At 57.8% G+C, this 17783-nt stretch overlaps 1 protein-coding gene across 3 annotated transcripts in view; it reads left to right on the top strand.

Annotated features, from left to right (window-relative positions):
- Window positions 1-457: 457 nt before the first annotated feature.
- Window positions 458-17783, top strand: part of DOCK6 (dedicator of cytokinesis 6) — a 51869-nt gene continuing 34543 nt past the window's right edge. For all 3 annotated transcript variants that reach the window (XM_075547302.1, XM_075547295.1, XM_075547286.1), the window contains exons 1-11: window positions 458-527; window positions 12392-12479; window positions 13098-13273; window positions 13432-13500; window positions 13683-13812; window positions 14724-14936; window positions 15704-15789; window positions 16881-16947; window positions 17172-17321; window positions 17415-17495; window positions 17606-17759. In XM_075547302.1, the coding sequence (XP_075403417.1) occupies window positions 484-527; window positions 12392-12479; window positions 13098-13273; window positions 13432-13500; window positions 13683-13812; window positions 14724-14936; window positions 15704-15789; window positions 16881-16947; window positions 17172-17321; window positions 17415-17495; window positions 17606-17759 (1258 nt within the window). In that variant the 5' untranslated portion in view covers window positions 458-483. The remainder of the gene's footprint in view (window positions 528-12391; window positions 12480-13097; window positions 13274-13431; window positions 13501-13682; window positions 13813-14723; window positions 14937-15703; window positions 15790-16880; window positions 16948-17171; window positions 17322-17414; window positions 17496-17605; window positions 17760-17783) is intronic.

The raw sequence follows: 17783 nt of genomic DNA, 5'->3' as shown, positions 1-17783 counted from the left end.
CCCGTCCCCGCCCCAGCCCCATCCCCGTCCCCGCCCCCGTCCCCAGCCCCCAGCCCCCAGCCCCCAGCCCCCAGCCCCCAGCCCCCAGCCCCCAGCCCCCAGCCCCCAGCCCCCAGCCCCCAGCCCCCAGCCCCCAGCCCCCAGCCCCCAGCCCCCAGCCCCCAGCCCCCAGCCCCCAGCCCCCAGCCCCCAGCCCCCAGCCCCCAGCCCCCAGCCCCCAGCCCCAGCCCCCAGCCCCAGCCCCAGCCCCAGCCCCAGCCCCAGCCCCAGCCCCAGCCCCAGCCCCAGCCCCAGCCCCAGCCCCAGCCCGGCGATCGGGCGCTCGGCCGGCAGGGGCAGCACCGAGCGGCGGGCGCACCCGGAAGGGCCCCGCCCCCGGCCCTGAGCGCGGCCCAGAGCCCGGCGCGGCGGCGGCGGGGACGGCGGCGGGGACGGCGCGCGGGCGGAGCGGCGGGGCCGGCGGGCGGCGGGACGCGGGGCGACATGGCGGCCGCCGAGCGCCGCGCCTTCGCACACAAGATCAACAGGTAGCGGGGCCGCCGGGCCCTCTCGCCGGCCGCCCCCACGTGCCCGCGCCCCGCCCCGGGCGGCCCGCCCCCGCCGTCCCCTCCTTCGCCTGGGCGCGGGGGGGTGGGGCCGCGGGGGATGGGGGCACCGGTGGGTGGGGGCCCCGCGCGATGGGGGCTGCGGGCACGTGGGGCCGTGCCCGGGGGCTTCGCGGAGGAGGAGGCGGCCGAGGGAAAGCGGGTCCCAGAGCACGCCGCCTCGCCCCCACAACTCCCTGCCCCTTCCCCGAGCTGGTTTGGGCGAGGATGCGCCTAGCATGGGATTTGGGACTGAAGTGGACTTCTGAAACCCCTCGGGAAGTGTCCCCGAGCCTCCCCCCCACACACAGCCCCCAGAGCCTAATGCCCAGCTGTCTGGGGTGGGCTGAGGGGCAGCTGTGGACAGCCCCCACTCTCACTGCTTCAGGAACTCCCTGGGATGGATGGGTGATTGAATGGAGAGGGGGGGGCTGGGGCAGAACCAGCTGGTGGGCAGACGGGGGAGGGAGCAGGCGCCAGGCGCGAGGGGATCCGTTTCCGAGGCTACTGGAGATTGTGAGAACTCTGGCTGGGTGGGGGATGGATGTTGGATTCTCCGCTGTGGGGCCTCCCAAGAGACTGGGGCTTCTGCATCCAGCTGCTTGCAGAATGGACTCGGGTGCCCTCTTCCACTGGGGACCTGTGCAAACCCCACCCCTGTCTGATGGGGATGCAAGGAAAGATCCCGCCCTTGAGGGCAGTCCAGGTGGGGAGCACCCACCAGGAGAACCAGGGCAGCATATATCATAACACGGATGCATGCTGTCACCTGTGGGCCGTACAAGGCAGGCAGAGAAGGTAGAGGCGTCTTCAGATGGAGGTGGCCTGGCTCACAGTTTTATTTGAGCAATACCCTGAAGGAGGGGAGGACAAGTGCCCTGGTCTCAAGTGGGGAAATAGTTTCTAAGCACTGGCAAGAGTAGGTGCAAAGGCCCTGGGGCAGGATCTGGTCTGGTGAGTTCACAGATATTCAGTCTTTGTGGCTGCAGCCTCAGCGGAGGGGTGAGTGTGGGGAGCTGGTAAAGGGCCTTGGGGTTTCAGGAAGGACTGAGTGAATTGGAATCCTGAGAAGGTGGTGAGCAGAAGAGAGACTCAACCTGCTATCTGGGGGCCCAGTGAGCATTTGTTACCCACTCGTGTGCTGTTTCCATGTTTTGCCATTGTCTCATGGTCTCTGAATTGTCTTTCTTGGGCTTTTAGCCTCAACCGCATGGCCATCTGCTCTTTCCTTCTGAGTCTCTGTGTCCTTGGGGTCAACTAAGTGAGAAAGAGGGATCCACGGTACACACACTGGGGAACAGATGCTCCCACAGATGCAGAGCCCAGGGCACAAAGGGTAGAGAAACATCGTGGGGCCCCAGGGGACCAGCGACTGAACGGCACAGTTTATAGACCGTGTGCCTTATTAGGCACTTGGTGCATCCATGCTCAGACCTGGGCCTTATGTGTATCCATTCATTCAATTGTTCGCTGGACATACAAGGTGTTAGCCTGAATATCAGGCAGTCTCCGGGTTCTGAATGAACGACTGTTCTTGTTTTAGAGGGGTGTATTAAAAACGCATCTTTTTGTGACTGCAGATAACATGTATGAATGTTGCTATTGAAAATGCGATGCACCGCACGCAAGAGATCAAATGACGTATTGTCTTGGGTACATACACTGCACAAGACCTCCTGAAAGGATTGAAAAGCAAGGATGTCGTCTTGAGGACTGAGGTGCGCCTGACCCGAGCCAGGGTATTTTCAATCTCCTCTTTGCATGCATGTGAAAGCTGGAACTTGAGTGAGGCAGACGGAAGAAGAATCGATACATTTGAGCTGTCACTGATACATTTGAGTTGTCATCGATACATTTGAGTTGTGCTGCTGGCTAAGAATACTGAAAGGACCAAGGACAGTCAGAAGAACAACTAAGTCTGTCTTGGAAGAAGTAGAGCCACCATGCTGCTGAGAGGCCAGGATGGTGAGACTTTGTCTCATGGACTTTGGGCATGTTGTCAGGAGAGGCCATCCCTGGAGAAGGACATCAAGATGGGTTGACACAGCGGCTGCAGCCATGGGCTCAAACGTAAGACCATTCGTGAGGCTGGAGCAGGACTGGGTGGCCTTTCATTCTGTTGTCCATTGGGTCCCTGTGAGTCGGAACCAACTTAACAACAAATCACCACAACAAACACCATCACGGTCACCCAGAGCTTACGAGGTACCGATCACATGTCTGAGACGTCACTGGCTTAGCCTCCACTGCCTCCTGACATCAGTATGGCAGCTGAAACCAAGGTTTGCAGTAGCTAGGTCACCTGTGCAGGACCATCCTCAGGACCACCGAGCCCCGGAGCCTGGAAGGATTCTGGAAAATGCCTTTGCTGGCCTCCCGTTTGCACAGCTGCTTCCTCCCGGGGTCTTCAGGCTGCCCCTGGGTTCTCTGACTGGGCAGGTCGTGTGTCACTCACTTAGAGAGAGTGTAATTGTTTGGAGGGCTAGACTGCAATGGGTTTGTCACACACACACCCCGCCGTGTCCCCAAATGCACCCGCAGACGCAGCTACACTCGTAGATGATGGTTACTACTCGCCGTTCTTGGGGCAGGTGGCCTGCAGACAGGAAAGGGCAAAGTTTGAAGAGTAATTAAAAAGCAAACGCAGATGAAAAGGCCATCTGGGCCACGGCAGCGACAGCTCCGCTTCGCCAGACCGCCTCCAGCCGTGCCCCCCCACACCCTTTCAACTCCAGCAGCACCCTCACCCTGTGGGTCCCCTGCTGCCAGGCAGCGATTTTGCCCATTTCAAAACTTTATGTGGATCGGCTCGTGTTGGGTCCTGTGGGCTGGCTTCATTTACTCAAGAAGGCTGATCGGGGCTCACTGCCCATGGCAAGGCTTCTCCTTTTTCGTGGCTGTGTAGTATTCTACTGCCTGGTGGTCCCCGGTCTGGTTCATTTCCCAGTCTCTTGCTGCTTCTGCCCTGTGTTTCTCCTGCGCCTCTGGGTGGAATTGCCACGTGGAGCATATCCCTACCTCTGCTAGATTGCTGGAGGCCGTTTTCCAAAGGGGTTTCTCCCAGCGGTAGTGGGCGTTCTGGCTACTCACGGTCCATTTTCTCTGGCGTTGGCCTTGTCTTTGATTTTTCTCTGCCAATAAGGGATGATAGTGTGCGCATGGGGTGTGAGTGCGCATGCGCGCGCATGTGTCTTGAAGAACCTGTCATTTCCAATGGATTTCCTTTTTTATTTTTATCATTTACTGGGGGCTCATACAACCCATCACAATCCATACATACATCAATTGTGTCAAGCACATTTGTACATTCATTGCCCTCATCATTCTCAAAACATTTGCTCTCCACTTAAGCCCCTGGAAGCAGCTCCTTATTTTTCCGCTGCCCGCTCCCTCATGAACCCTTGATAATTTGTAAATTATTGCTTTGTCATATCTTGCCCTGTCCGACGTCTCCCTTCACCCACTTTTCTGTTGTCCATCCCCCAGGGAGGAGGTCACATGTAGATCCTTGTAATCAGTTCCACCTTTCCAACCCATCCTCCCTCCACCCTCCCAGTATCGTCACTCACATCACTGGTACTGAAGGAATCATCCACCCTGGATTCCCTGTTTTTCCAGTTCCTATCTGTACCAGTGTACATCCTCTGGTCTAGCCATGCTTGCAAGGAAGAATTGGGATCATGATAGTGCGGGGGGAGGGGGCAAAGAAGCATTTAGGAACTAGAGGAAAGTTGTATGTTTCATCGTTGCTACATCACACCCTGACTGGCTCGTTGCCTCTCTGAGACCCTTCTGTAAGGGGATGTCCAGTGGCCTACAAATGGGCTTTGGATCCCACTCCGCACTGCCCCCCTCATTCACTATGATAAGATTTTTTGTTCTGGTGATGCCTGATACCTGATCCCATCGACACCTCGTGATCACACAGGCTGGTGTGCTTCTTCCATGTGGGTCTTGTTGTTTCTGAGCTAGATGGCACATCTCTCGTTCTTCATTATTGTCGTTGTTGTTGTTGAGAGCCAACAGCAGAACATCACCAATTCGGCATTTTCTGTCTGTTCCCTTCAGTGACAACGATGACATTGAGCTTTGCCGTCACCCTCGTCTTCCTCTCCAGAGTGGTGTCTCCCCCATCCATGTAAGCTCACCGCCCTTGAGTTCCCTGTGTAATCTTCTGAGTGGCCGCTGTCAGAGGGATCACTTGGTCTTGTTAGGCGCCGTCAAGGTGGCCCCGGCTCATGGCGACCCGGGCTCATGGTGACCCGATGCACACCGGAAGGAAACACTGCCCGCTCTGCGCTGTCCTCACAGCTGTTCTGAGGGTCGAGCTCACTGTTGCAGCCACTGTGTCTGTCCACCTCGCGGAGCGCCGTCCTCTTTCGCTGCCCCTCTACCAAGCATGTGTCCTTGTCCAGGGACTGGTCTCCCTGGACTGCATGTCCAAAGTGTGTCCGTCTTGCCGTCCCTGCCTCTAAGGAGCCTCTGACTGTCCTTCTTCCAAGACGGATTTGTTTGTTCTTGCTCTCTGGGGTACTTTCAATATTCTTGGCCAGCATGATAATCCCAACGCATCCCTTCCTCCTCCGTCTTCCTCACTCAGCATCCAGTTTTCACATGTAGCTGAGGAGATCGATCGCGAGACAGCTCTTAAAGACCGTAACGCTGAAGACAGACAGCCTTCGCTAGGGAAGCTCACTGTTGACCGGTTTTAAGAAGACTTCAGGAGTTTGGGGTTCCTCTTTTCCATGATAAAAATGAAGATTTTTATTTCAGGGCAATCGTTTGGGGAGGTTCATCTAACCCCCATGGCTTCAAAGATGTGTGGCTTCTGTGAAGACTTGAAGTTCTGTTCTGCATTTTCCCCCTTTTGATCTGTCATTCTTGTTTCTGGGTGACAAAGCAGCAAAACATCACCAAGTCAACACCAATTCACCCATCATCCCGGCAAAGGCACAAAACGCAAACTGCAGTGCCCTCCCCGCCAGAGCCGGGTGGAACTGGCTAGACCTCTCTTCATCTTACTAGGTCTTGGGTGTGTGTATGTGTGTGTGTCCCCAGGGCCGGGTGGAACTGGCTAGACCTCTCTTCATCTTACTAGGTCTTGTGTGTGTGTGTGTGTGTGTGTGTGTCCATCCGAGAACCGTTAGCACTTTCTGTCTACCAGCAGTGACAGTCTATAGGTGTAGGTAAGACTGCCTTTGGTAACCTCTTAAGGGATTAGGAGGCTATCAGGAGGCATGTGTGTGGTTGGATGGGGGAGAGGTACCAGTTGAATTTATAAGACAATAAAATTAGATTCTTAGCTCTTGCTTGTGACCGACAGGTGTGTCTTAGCACTTGGAGGAGTGTTTGGCTGCATCTGCAGATTCACACATCGCTGTGTCTTCAGAGTGTGTTCCCTGCCACAAACCCAGGGCAGCGGAGTGGGCTTCTGCCTCTCACAGGAGCTGTTGTTTGTCTTTGCTGCTGGCAACAGACTGGGGCTGTGCCTCCAGCTCTTATCCTAGAAGTTGATGCGCTTGTGGAACCTTGGCTTCCAAAAGCCACCGGAACCAGGGGACCAGGACGATCCCTGGAAGCTGGTAGGGTGAGCACCAGCCATGATAAACCGCTCAAGACCCCCCCGCCATGCCAAGAGAAGCTCAGGCTGCCCCTGTCCTCAGACAAGCCTCTGCAACTCTGAGGTACACACGGGCTGAGCCGCCCATCTCCACTGGACTCTCGCTGTTCCCCCATTGGGGTTTTACGGAGCACCTAGAGGCCTAAACTTTGAACAAACTCCAAACTGCTCTGAAATTGGGGACCGCCCGGGGATTTAACAACGCTCCCTTATGTCTCAGCCTGGCATGCTCTCAAGTCTCAAAGGGACAGGAGGGCCACTATGACCCAGTGCGTGAGGGACTGAGTCTGATACAGAGACACACCTCAGGGTGCTGCCTCTTGCTTGTGCCTGTGTGCCTGGCACAGTCTCGTTCAGAGCCATCTGGAAAAGGGGAATGTGACCATTCTGGGAAACTCTTTGGGCGGATTGAAGCTGTCAAGGGTTTCATCAAGCTTGGATCCGCAGCCGGTGTGCTTGGAAGCGGCCGTCAAAAGATGAAGCGACGCGTTGCCCAGGGAAGTCTGCTGCCGAGCCCTCCTCAAAGCGTTGAAAAGCCAGGATGTGACTTTGAGGATGAAGGTGCGCCTGACCCAAGCCGTGGTATTGCCCATAGTCTCCTGTGCATGTGACAACCGGGCGCTGAATGAGGAAGAACCAAGGAGAAGCGGTGCATTTGAATTGCGGCGGTGCTGAAGAATACCGAAAGCCCGCGGCTGCCCAAGGAACCGACAAATCTGTCTTGGAAGAAGCGCAACCAGGGGGCTCCTTAGAGGCCAGGATGGCGACACCTCCTCTCATGGCCGATCCCCAGGGAAGGACATCATGCTTGGCAAAGAGAGGGGCCGTGAGAGAGAGGAAGACCCTCGTGGGAACAGTTGGGACTATGGCACAGGACCGGCAGTGTTTCCTTCTGTTGGACGATTGGCTACTGTGAGCTAGAACTGACTCTCTGTCCCCAAACAGCCACCACCGCATGCAGTAGGTGAGACTCTCAGAAGACTGGGGAATGAGGGCCCCAGTCTGTCTGCATCCTCCTGGGGCAGCCCACCTTCCCTCTCTGGGCACTTTTTCCTTACCCACTGCCATTTAGTCGACTTCAACCCATAGCAACTCCATGTAACGTTTCCGAGTCTGTAAACCTTTCTGAGTGCAGACAGTTCATCATCTTTCCCGCTGAGCGGCTGGTGGGTTAGAACTGCCAGCCCTGGGGTTAGCAGCCCAAAGCCTAAAGCACAGCGCCACCTGGGCTCCTTGGTGTTCACCCCAAGGGGTCTTATGTCAATCACAGCTCTCCATACCCCTCCTGCCCCCCTGTGCTGTCGGGAGGTCACCTCCTGGAGAAGCCCCTCTATTCAACTCTGGAAAAACTTAAGCACAACAAAGCCTTTGTTGTTTCAGGGTGTTGTTTGTTTTTTTTGAGTGCCCAGTTTGGTGGAGTTAATGACACTCACCCTTTGCCTCCTCTTTTTAAATGCCCGAATGTGAACTGTGGACATGAGGATGAAAGAAGAGAAGTGGAGGCTGACATGCCAAGGCAGGGGGGTCCCCCAAGCACTTGGGAGGGCGGTTGTGTCTCCCCACTGTGTGCCAGACTCACAAACTCTCCCATGGATGGTGAACCCCATTGTTGGGACCACGAGGTCAGTCCATCTCACCAAGGGCCCCCTTGCCTTTGGCAACCCCCCACTTTACCCACCCTGAAACTGATCGTAGTAGCAGTGGTATGTGGGGGACCAGCCTCCCCATGACTGAATGGGTCTGAGGGGCAGTTGTGTAATTGAGGGGTAAATTAAAGAGACATCAGACAAGATGACGTATGCAAGGGCTCACCTCAGCTATCATGACTTCAGGAGCCAGGCCCGAGCAGAGAGAGAGAAATGTGATCTCACGATCTTATATAATCCGGCACGCAGGCCACGGCAAGCACATACGTAACAGGAAGGGGCCGTACCGGGGGCATACACGGAACAGGAGGGGACGAGCTAGGGGTGTACACGCAATAGGCAGGGCAGGCACTGGAGGCACACAGGTGACACACATGAGGCACATGTCACAAGATGGGTGGGCTCTAGAGTCAAGATGGCAGCCTAGCTTTGGTGGTCCCTGAGCTGGCTTGACCTAAGGGGTCTTTGAGCTCTTCTCCAGGGGGACAGTCAATGATCCTTATCAGAAGGAGTGGGCCATAACTAGGCTGGGGCAGACCATAGGGTCCCTTCAGGCAGATAGTCTTCAAGCACTGGACCTCCAGGTGTATGCTCAGTGACAAGGTGTTTGCAGACAGCACCTTAGATCTGGCATTACTGTGGGGAGACATGAAGGGAAATAACTTACTCAGGAGAATGTGACTGGGACGCACCTCCACCCCACGAACGTGAAGGTTTCTTAATGTATGAATGTTGAGCGTTTGTCCGCAGGCACTCTCTCCTCGGTTCTGCTTCCCACAGTTGTACAACACGGCTTGATGTGATTGAACTATGGAATGGTATGATATCCATAATAGTTCCCAAGAAAATGGTTTTGGAAAATTAAAATCAACTAAACTCACTGCCATCAAGTCAATTCCGACGCACAGTGACCCTCTCGGCCAGGCTAGAACTGCCCCTGTGGGTTCCCGAGACGGTAACTTTTTTCTGGAATCGAAAGCCTCGCCTTTCTTCCATGAAACAACTGGTGGCTCAGAACCGCAGACCTTGCAGCTAGTAGCCCAACGCGTAACCCGTGATCCGACCCATAGCAACTCCATGCACAACACGGAAACACTGCCCGGTCCTGCGCCCTTCTCACAATCGTTCCCACTGTTGCAACCACTGTGCCCCTCCATCTGGTCGAGGGCCCTCCTCTCTGTCACTGCCCTTCTGAGTGTCTACGATGCACTGAACTATGGGAAGAAGATGTGACATCAGGACTGGAGGAAGCCTCATTAACCACCTTCTCTGGGTAGATGGCACAACCTTGCCGGCCAAAAGCCAAGGAGACTTGAAGTCCTTCCCGGAGAAGATCAAAGACCACAGCCTTTGGGATAGATTGCACTTTCACATACAGAGAACAGAAATCTCCACAAGTGGGCCAGGCGACCATCTCAGGATGAAGGGAGCCGGATTGGAGTCATCAAGGAGTCCATGGTACTTGGCTCTGCACAGATCGCCCCTGAAAACAGCCATGAAATCGAATGACAGACACATGGCACCGGGGGAATCTGCTACATGCACAAGACCTCTTGAAAGTCTTCAGCTGTGTCCCCTTGAGGACTAAGGTGAGCCTGACCCGATCCGGCGTATTTCCAATGACTCTATGTGCGTGCAAAGCAAGGAAGACCGAAGGAGTGATGGATGCGCTTGCCTGATGGTGGCGGCCGCGAGTGGAGTGTCTCGTGGACTGCTGGAAGAAGGTGCAAATCTCCTTTTGAAAGACAGTGAGATGGCGAGACTCCATCTCACGGCAGGAGAGGCTGACCCCGGAGAAGGGCAGGGAAAAGAGGGGACTCTTCAAGGAGCTATTAGATGGACACGGTGTTTGCAGCAATGGGTTCAAACATGGGAGCAATTGTGAAGCTGGCACAGGGCGAGGCCCTGTTTCCTTCTGTTGTACTTCAGGTTACTATGACCTTGAACTCTGGCTTGTAATAGCATAGGGTTAGAGTTAGAAGTGAGGCCATGCAGTTCGAATCAGGGAACTCGATGCCAGGCACTCCCCTGAGCCCCAAAGCCCAGAGAGAGGTTATCTCTCACCTCCACACACTCGGGCTTCTCTGGCCACAGTGTCATTGTGAGCCCTGTCCGTCCCCACTCCTGGAGCCTCCCTCAGAGGCCCAGCCCTCCCCCTTCCTCCTCCCCCCACCCCTGCTCTGGGGCAGCAGCTGCAGAACAGCTGGGACGGAGGCCAGCCCTGTCCCCTGTCCCCGTGTCTTTCCTCTCTTTGGTCCGCCAGCCCCTCAGTCCCTGTGCCCAGAGAGCTGGTGAAGGGCCCCGAGGCGTCTGGGAATTTGAGGACAAAGCCCTCATTTTCACCCCTCTTTCCATGTCCCAGGACCACCCACCCCCCTCCAGCTGGCAGAAGGACTGTTGACAAGAGAAAATTGACATAACCCAGGGCCAGAGGAGGAATGAAGCTAGTGTCTCCCACTGGGGGACCCCTCCCCCCAACATTAGGTCAGAGTCATGGGCCAGTTTTGTTTGGCCCATAGGGATTTAAATCCAGAGGCCTCAGGCAGAGGGGGCTTGTGCTGGGGAGGCTGAAGCTTAACGTTGGCCCCAGCCCTCCCCTCCCTCACCCTGTCTTCAGTCACCCAGGCGACCACCCACAGTCCACCTCGCTGGGGGCCGGCCTGTGAGCCAGGCGTCTGCAGCCTCTGCCTCTGGTCTGTGGGCACAGCTTTCCATTACGAGGCCAGCTGCTATCCACTGGGTCCATTACGATTTCCACTCCTGGCGTGCCTAGCAGGACCGAGCCACAGATTGCCAGGCCTGCCTTCGCCCACACCTCTGGTGGGTTTGGGCCACCAGCCTCTGGCCTGGAAGCCAAGTGCTTAAGTCCCCCCCTCTACACGCCCCCCCCCCCGCAGCCCACTTCTGTTAAGTAGCCACCAGCTCACAGCGACCTTACAGGACAGGGTAGAACTGCCCCATAGTGGTCATCTTTCTTCCAGAGAGCCACCCAGCCAAGCCCTTAACTTCCGTGCTACCAGGATTTCCCGAACTAAACTTGTCGCCGTCAAGTCAATTCCTAGCAAGACGTGGCGGTCTGCTTCCGTGAGGATGGCAGAATTATGTGCTGGGGCCCCGTGGGGGTCAGGAGAGCCCTCGCTCCTGGGTGCAGAGCTCGCCCATGATGGGTCAGAGCACAGAGCCGACCTCAGGGCCTTTGCACATGCTGTTCCTTCCCTCTTCCGGACCCAATCTCACTGGCGAGTTCGCCTGAGCCTCTCTTCCTAACTTCCCTTCTGTTAGGTTTCTGGGATGGTTTTCCCCAGTTCCTGCTTCTCGATGCTCAAGGATTTCACGGGGCAGAAGCCCTTTTGTAAACCAAGTAACTTTCATGAGGAACGAGGATGTTTCTGGTAATACAGTCTCAGACAGTACACGCTCTCCCTGGAAAGCGCACAAGGACCACCTGAGAGTTCTCTGCTTCCAGGGAGGACGAAAAGCCACGTGGAAAAACAGCCGGAAAGTGGAGGCCCTGGAAGCTAAAGAGAGAGGGATTGAGAGAGAGAGAGAGAGAGGGGCTTAGGGTATTGGCTATTCATCGTGGCTGTGTTCTACATGTGTTCGCATGTAGTGTGTTGCTGGTTTCTAGTGGGTCCAACCAGGTGGCTTTAGTCTGTGCGTGCCCAGCGATGGATCGTCCTCACAGGTGTCTAACGGGTGCCTGATTTCTTTCAAACCCCTTTATTGTGTCCCGGCTAATTTTCCTTTGCCATAGGCATTCAGTGGAGGCACCCCCTTTCCCCGAATCTTGATGCCTGCCACCTCCAGCCTCAGCTGAAGGAATTGGGGGCCGTGGAGGGTGGGGGGGCACCTCTGGCTCTGCTCCAGTTCCTGAGCCAGCATGCAGCCCCCTACCCTGTGGGTCTGGCCACTCAGTGGCAGGCAGCCTCACCCTCTCAGCCCTGCCGGCCACCATGCTGGCCACAGGCACTGTCCCCTGTGGGCCGGCCTCACTCCCACATAGGGGTGTGGGGGTGCCAGCTGAGTGTGCTGGGCCCTGTGTTCAGTGCCACACAGCAGCCCCTGGAGGTCAGGGGGGTGGTTACGGATGGGTAAACTGAGGCTACAGTGACTTACCCAGGGCCTCATAAGCAAAGGGCAGGGTAGAGAGTATTCGTGGGTGCACAGGGGCCAATCCTGGTGGGCTGGAAGCAGACCCGAGACTGCTAGGGTGGTTTGGGAGGTGAGAGGGGGGAGTGGAGAGGAGGAGGGGACTGGGAATGCCTGGAGGAAGGGTGGTGTGTGTGTGTGTGTGTGTGTGTGTGTGTGTGTGTGTGTGTGTAAGCCCTCTGATAAGGCTCTTCCCCCCCCCATGCAGTTTCCCCTTCTGTGCATTTTGGGGGGCATGAGGGGGCCCAGCTTGCTTGGTGAGGGTCAGAGGGCTGTTTAGTGTCTTCTTTCCATAACCTGGCCCCTCCCCCGAGAAGCACTGCCAGCCCGAAGCCCATCTTCTTGGGGCCTGCCCTGGGCTTCCTGTCCACTGCCTCCCTCTCCCCCCACAGGATGGTGGCCTCCGAAGTGCGGAAGCAGGTGTCCCGGGAGCGGAGCGGCTCCCCGAACGCCAGCAGGCGCTGCAGCAGCTCCCTAGGGGTATGTGTTTAGGGGGGTGCCCACCCCCACAAACCCTGCAAGGGTGGAGTGCTTCCCCTCTGCCCTGGCCTGGCCCTAAGACTCTGCCTCTTCCATGTTTCCCGTTGGGGGGATCCTCCCTCAGAAGCGGCTTCCTGTGGGGTGTGGGGGGGCAGCCTGATGGGTGGTCAAGGGGGAGGAGCTCCAGCCTAAGCCTTCTCCAGCCTGGACCACCCTGCGTGGTGTTGGGTGTGGGGGATGGGAGAGATCCGGGCTACAGCTGGAGGGAGAGGAGGATGTCTTGGCCTCTGGGCTGAAGGAGTAGGTTCCTCCCCCCTCCCCAAGTCTGAGGGTCCACCTCAGTCCATAGCCTTTCCTTCCACCCATAGTTCCCTGCCCTCCAGGCTCAAGGGTGTGACTTCCTGCCTGGAGGGCCTGGCGGGCGGGTGGGCGGGGCTGGACCAGAGCCTGGGTGGGGGTGGAGGATCCAGCCACAGCCCCTCCCTGCCCTGCATGGCCCCTCCGCAGCCCCAGCACCCTCTATGGTCTCCACTCCCACCTGGTGCCGACCCCCAAGTGCCAGCCCCAAGACTACAGGGGCTCGCAGCAACCCCCCCCTGTCCCGTTGTTCCTCCCCAGGTCCCTCTGACTGAGGTCATGGAGCCCCTGGACTTCGAGGAAGTGCTCCTGAGCCGGCCCCCAGATGCAGAGCCGGGGCCCCTCCGGGACCTGGTGGAGTTCCCGGCGGATGACCTGGAGCTGGTGCTGCAGCCCCGGGAATGCAGGACCACGGAGCCTGGGACCCCCGAGGAGGGGTGCGTGCATTGCCCCCAACTACCCCACACACACACTGTTGCCACAGACTTTCCCATCAGGCTTTGGGCTCCCTCCACTCTCGCCCCATCCAGTCCAGCCCCAACCTCTCAGGCTGTTGGGAGGGTCCATTCTGGTACCCTGGCTTTACTTCCCACAGAAAGCTGGGTGCCCAGGTGAGGGCCGCCGTGGAGATGTACACGGAGGACTGGCTCATCGTCCGCAGGAGGTGGGTCTGATTGGGGTGAAGGGCCAAGAGGCCAGGCCTTGGATGTCTGTACAGCTGTTCTCTGGTGGGGCACCGGGAGCGTGGGTGGTCGTGTAGGCCTCATGTGCGCCTCAGCAGGAGCATGGGTGTCAACCATTGGGAGCTCTCAGCCTCACTTCCCATCCAGCCCTCTCTCCTGCCAGGTACCAGCATCTGAGTGCTGCGTACAACCCCATCACCCCAGAGACGCAACGGGAACGGCAGAAGGGCCTCACCCGGCAGGTCTTTGAGCAGGACATTCTTGGGGACGAGAAGGCTGGACCGGAGGATTCGGTGAGAGCACCTTGGTGGCGGTCACCTCAGGGGTGCATGTGTGGGTTCCTAGCCAGCTCTTGGTCACATGTGGAAGGACTTATATTTACCCCAGGATCGAAAAGTTAAGGGTAATCACCATCGTGCACTGTTGCTGACTCATCTGGATGGGGTAGAACAGCCCCCGGGTTTCCGAGGCTGTGAATCTTTCTGTTGTAAATCTTTAAAGGTGAATACCACCTCATCTTTTTTTTTACCCGGCTGGTGGGTTGGAACTGCTAACCCTGTGGTTAGCACAGCTCAGTGTATAACCCACCAGGCCATCAGAGCTGCTAAGGGCCAGAGTTGTAGGCATTTGTTAAGTGCTTACTGAATACTCTATATGTGTGAAGCAGAATGATTCCACTCATTTTTCAGAGAGAGAAACTGAGGTACAGCAAGATTATTGGAAGACCTTCCCTGGGCTGCTGGGTCTTAAGCCTATATTTTGTCCACCAACACTTAGTGGGTACCTACTGCACACCAGCAATAACTGTTGTCATTTCTAGATGATTTGACAGATGGGAAACTGAGGTCCTTAGAGTTGGGGGTCAGAGATTCAGGGTCACAGTGCCACGCAAGGATTTGAACCAGGGTTCCAGGCTCTGGCTGTAGCTGAGTTTGAAGAGTCAGGCAGAGGACTGGGTCAGGGCAGCACCAGGGGGTAGAATTCTCTCCTTCCCTGGCAACCGTGAGCAAAGTCCCAGGGAAGCCCCTCATTGGCCCAGCTCAGGCATGTTCTTTCCTTGGAGCCAATCCCTGGGGCCGATCGAAGACACGTTCTGATTCACAAGTGGGGGTAGGAGTAGGTGGTACCCAGACAAGTCTCTAGGAAAGGGGTTCCGCAGGGACCCCTCCATTGGTGCTCAGAGCTTGCACGTTCTCTCCGGCAGGAAGATCCCCGGCGTTGCTCAAGCTTCCCGGATGATACACCTCGAAGCAGCAGTGCCTCGGGCATCTTCGACCTGAGGAACCTGGCAGCCGACTCGCTGCTGCCTTCCCTGCTGGAGCGCGCGGCCCCAGAGGACGTGGACCGGCGCAACGAGGCCCTGCGGCGGCAGCACCGGTGCGGCGCCCTGCTTGCTCTCTACCCTGCGCCCGACGAGGTGGGTGCCTGCAGATTCACAAGGGCCTTCGGACCCATACTCACCCAACCACTCATTCCCCTGTCTGCGATCCATTGTACCCCTGGGTCAGGGAAACGATGATCGTACCAGGCTGCTAATGGAAAGGTGAGTAGTTTGGGGCCAACCAGAGGCAAGTTGAAGGAAAATGAGACTTTCTAGTCCCATAAAGAGTTACGGACTCAGTGGCACTTCTGCCTTGTCTTACAGAGACCCTGCGAGTCAGAATCAACTCAGTGGCAGTGAGTTTGGGGTTTGGGGACGGTATCTCTTACAGATGGCAAATCACCATTTGTTGAATGCCTTTTGTTTACATCTGTTTCTGTTTACCACATGTTAGTAGAGGCCTGCTGTATGCCTCGGTACTTAGCCACCTATCTGGGTGCAGTGTGAACTACACAGTCCCTGCCTCCGCCCTCACAGAGACTCCTCCCTGACACCCCCCCCCCAACGTAGCAGTGCTATGATAGTCGGGTCCAGGGTGCTTTGAGCGCCCGGAAAAGGTGCCCATCTGGGCCTGAGGAGTCAGGGAAGGCTTCCTGGAGGAAGCACCAGCTAAGCTATGACCTGGATGACAGCAGGTCTTAGAAGGAGTAGAAAGGGCCTTCCAAGGAGCAGCCCCTGGGGGTGCTCAGAGGTGGGGACGCCAAACGGAGTTAAGCCAGGCTTGAGGTGGGGTGCGGGCAGTGGGGGGCATCCCAGACCCTTGGGGGAGGGTGTTCCTAACAGCCTCCACTGGCCCTTGGCAGGATGAGGCGGTGGAACGCTGCAGCCGCCCCGAGCCACCCCGAGAACACTTTGGACAGAGGATCCTGGTCAAGTGTCTGTCACTCAAGTGAGTGTGGGAGACCCGGGACTCCTGTGTGTGGGCTTTACTGGGGGGAAGCTGCACCCCCACTCCCCTCCTCGATGGTTCAGTGCTGACCTCTGCCAGCTTGTGGACACCTCACCACAGCTCTGTGACCTGGGTGTGGGTGGGGAAACTGATGCCCCAGCACCTGGGAACCCACGACTCCACAAGCCCCCCAGCCACGATGTGAGTGCTGGCCTGGCTGTGTCTTGAGAATCCACTGCATGGGGCCTGTGGGGAGGGGGCACTGGTGAACCCATGCCTGGCTTCCAGCCGCCCGAGGCCCCCTCCATGGCAGCCCCCAGGAGACAGCCAGAGTGCATGGGAACAGAGCTGAACAGGATGTGGACTTGGACCCCAGCCTGGTCCTGCTCCTCCCCACCCTGAGTTCCTGCCGGCAGGCAGCTAAGCAGCTGGGGGCAGGAAAGGGAGGCTCCAGCCTGGCGGGGGGCCCAGGTGGGCCTCCTGCCCCAAGCCCGAGGGGTGGGAATTGACTCTGGCCCGTCCAACAAACACGTGCTGAGCACGTACAGTGGACAGGGCATGCAACATGTAATGGAGGATGCCCTGGGGGGTTAGGGGTCGGGGCGCAGAGGAGGCTCCTGACTCCTGGTGGGAAAGGGTGGGACAGCTTCCCAGAGAGTGTGTGTGTGTGTGTGTGGGGGGGGGGGGGTGTGAGCTAAGATTTGAAGAGGAACCTCTCCTGAAGTGAGGGGAAAGAGGGGCCAGGCATGCAGGAGTTTGTTCTCTGGACAGCAGGGGGCGCAGCAAGGCAGAACACCACAGACCCATGGTCATGCTGGCCACTCAGGCCAGCGGGGGTGGTCATCGGTTGTCATGCCTAAGCTGCCACCGTGCCAGCTGAACAGGGGCTGGGGGAGGGCAGGCACCCCGTGTGAGTTACTCAGTCGGGATTTCTCACTGTCCTCTTTTGCAAAGGTCGTGGCCCAGTGGGAGTCACCAGAGCTGGGCTGAGGCCACCGATGGAGTCTGTGGAGGGTGGGCTGTCGGAGGCGGGATGAGGGGTTAGGGAGGACCTGTGCCAGTCTGCCCCCTCCACCCCTCAATGCCCCCAGGTTTGAGATCGAAATTGAGCCCATCTTCGGGATCTTGGCCCTGTATGACATGCGGGAGAAAAAGAAGGTAGGAGCCCCCCCATGGCCCCCTCCCTTCCTCATCCTCACTGAGTCCTGTGGGCCACTCAGATCAAGGTGAAACCACCAGCCCCTGCCCCATGGAGAAAGATTTACAGCCTCCGAAGCCTATAGGGTCTCTGTGAGTCAGAGGGGTGAGGTCCTCATCCTTGCCAGGCGGTGGGCTTCCTGGGACTGGTGGCCCAGCTGCCCCCACCCTCACCCCGCCCACAGATCTCAGAGAACTTCTACTTCGACCTGAACTCGGACTCCACCAAGGCGCTGCTTCGAGCCCACAGCACCCACCCGGCCATCTCCACCCTGGCCCGCTCTGCCATCTTCTCTGTGACCTACCCCTCGCCCGACATCTTCTTGGTTATCAAGGTGCCGGCTGGGGGTTGGGGCGCCCAGGGGTGGGGTGGGGTGGGGTGGGTGCAGCCTGGGAGAAAGATCCCCAACTGGACTGCCTGCCCACAGCTGGAGAAGGTGCTGCAGCAGGGTGACATCAGCGAGTGCTGCGAGCCCTACATGGTGCTGAAGGAGGCGGACACAGCCAAGGTGAGCATGGGGGTGGGGCCTGGTGGGGTGGTCTGGCCCTGGCGGGTGGTGGCGCCTCCCGCCACGCAGGTGCCGAGCTGCCCAGCGGGCGGGCGTCTGTGTCCCCACAGAACAGGGAGAAGCTGGAGAAGCTGCGCCTGGCCGCCGAGCAGTTCTGCACCCGCCTGGGCCGCTACCGCATGCCCTTTGCCTGGACGGCCGTGCACCTGGCCAACATCGTGAGCAGCGCTGGGCAGTCGGACCGGGACTCGGACTCCGAGGGAGGTGAGGAGGCGGGCGGGCAGCTGG

The sequence above is a fragment of the Tenrec ecaudatus genome, chromosome 1 (assembly GCF_050624435.1).
Source record: "Tenrec ecaudatus isolate mTenEca1 chromosome 1, mTenEca1.hap1, whole genome shotgun sequence".
In the NCBI taxonomy this organism is placed as follows: Eukaryota; Metazoa; Chordata; class Mammalia; order Afrosoricida; family Tenrecidae; genus Tenrec; species Tenrec ecaudatus.
This window is presented reverse-complemented; position numbering and strand designations above follow the sequence as displayed.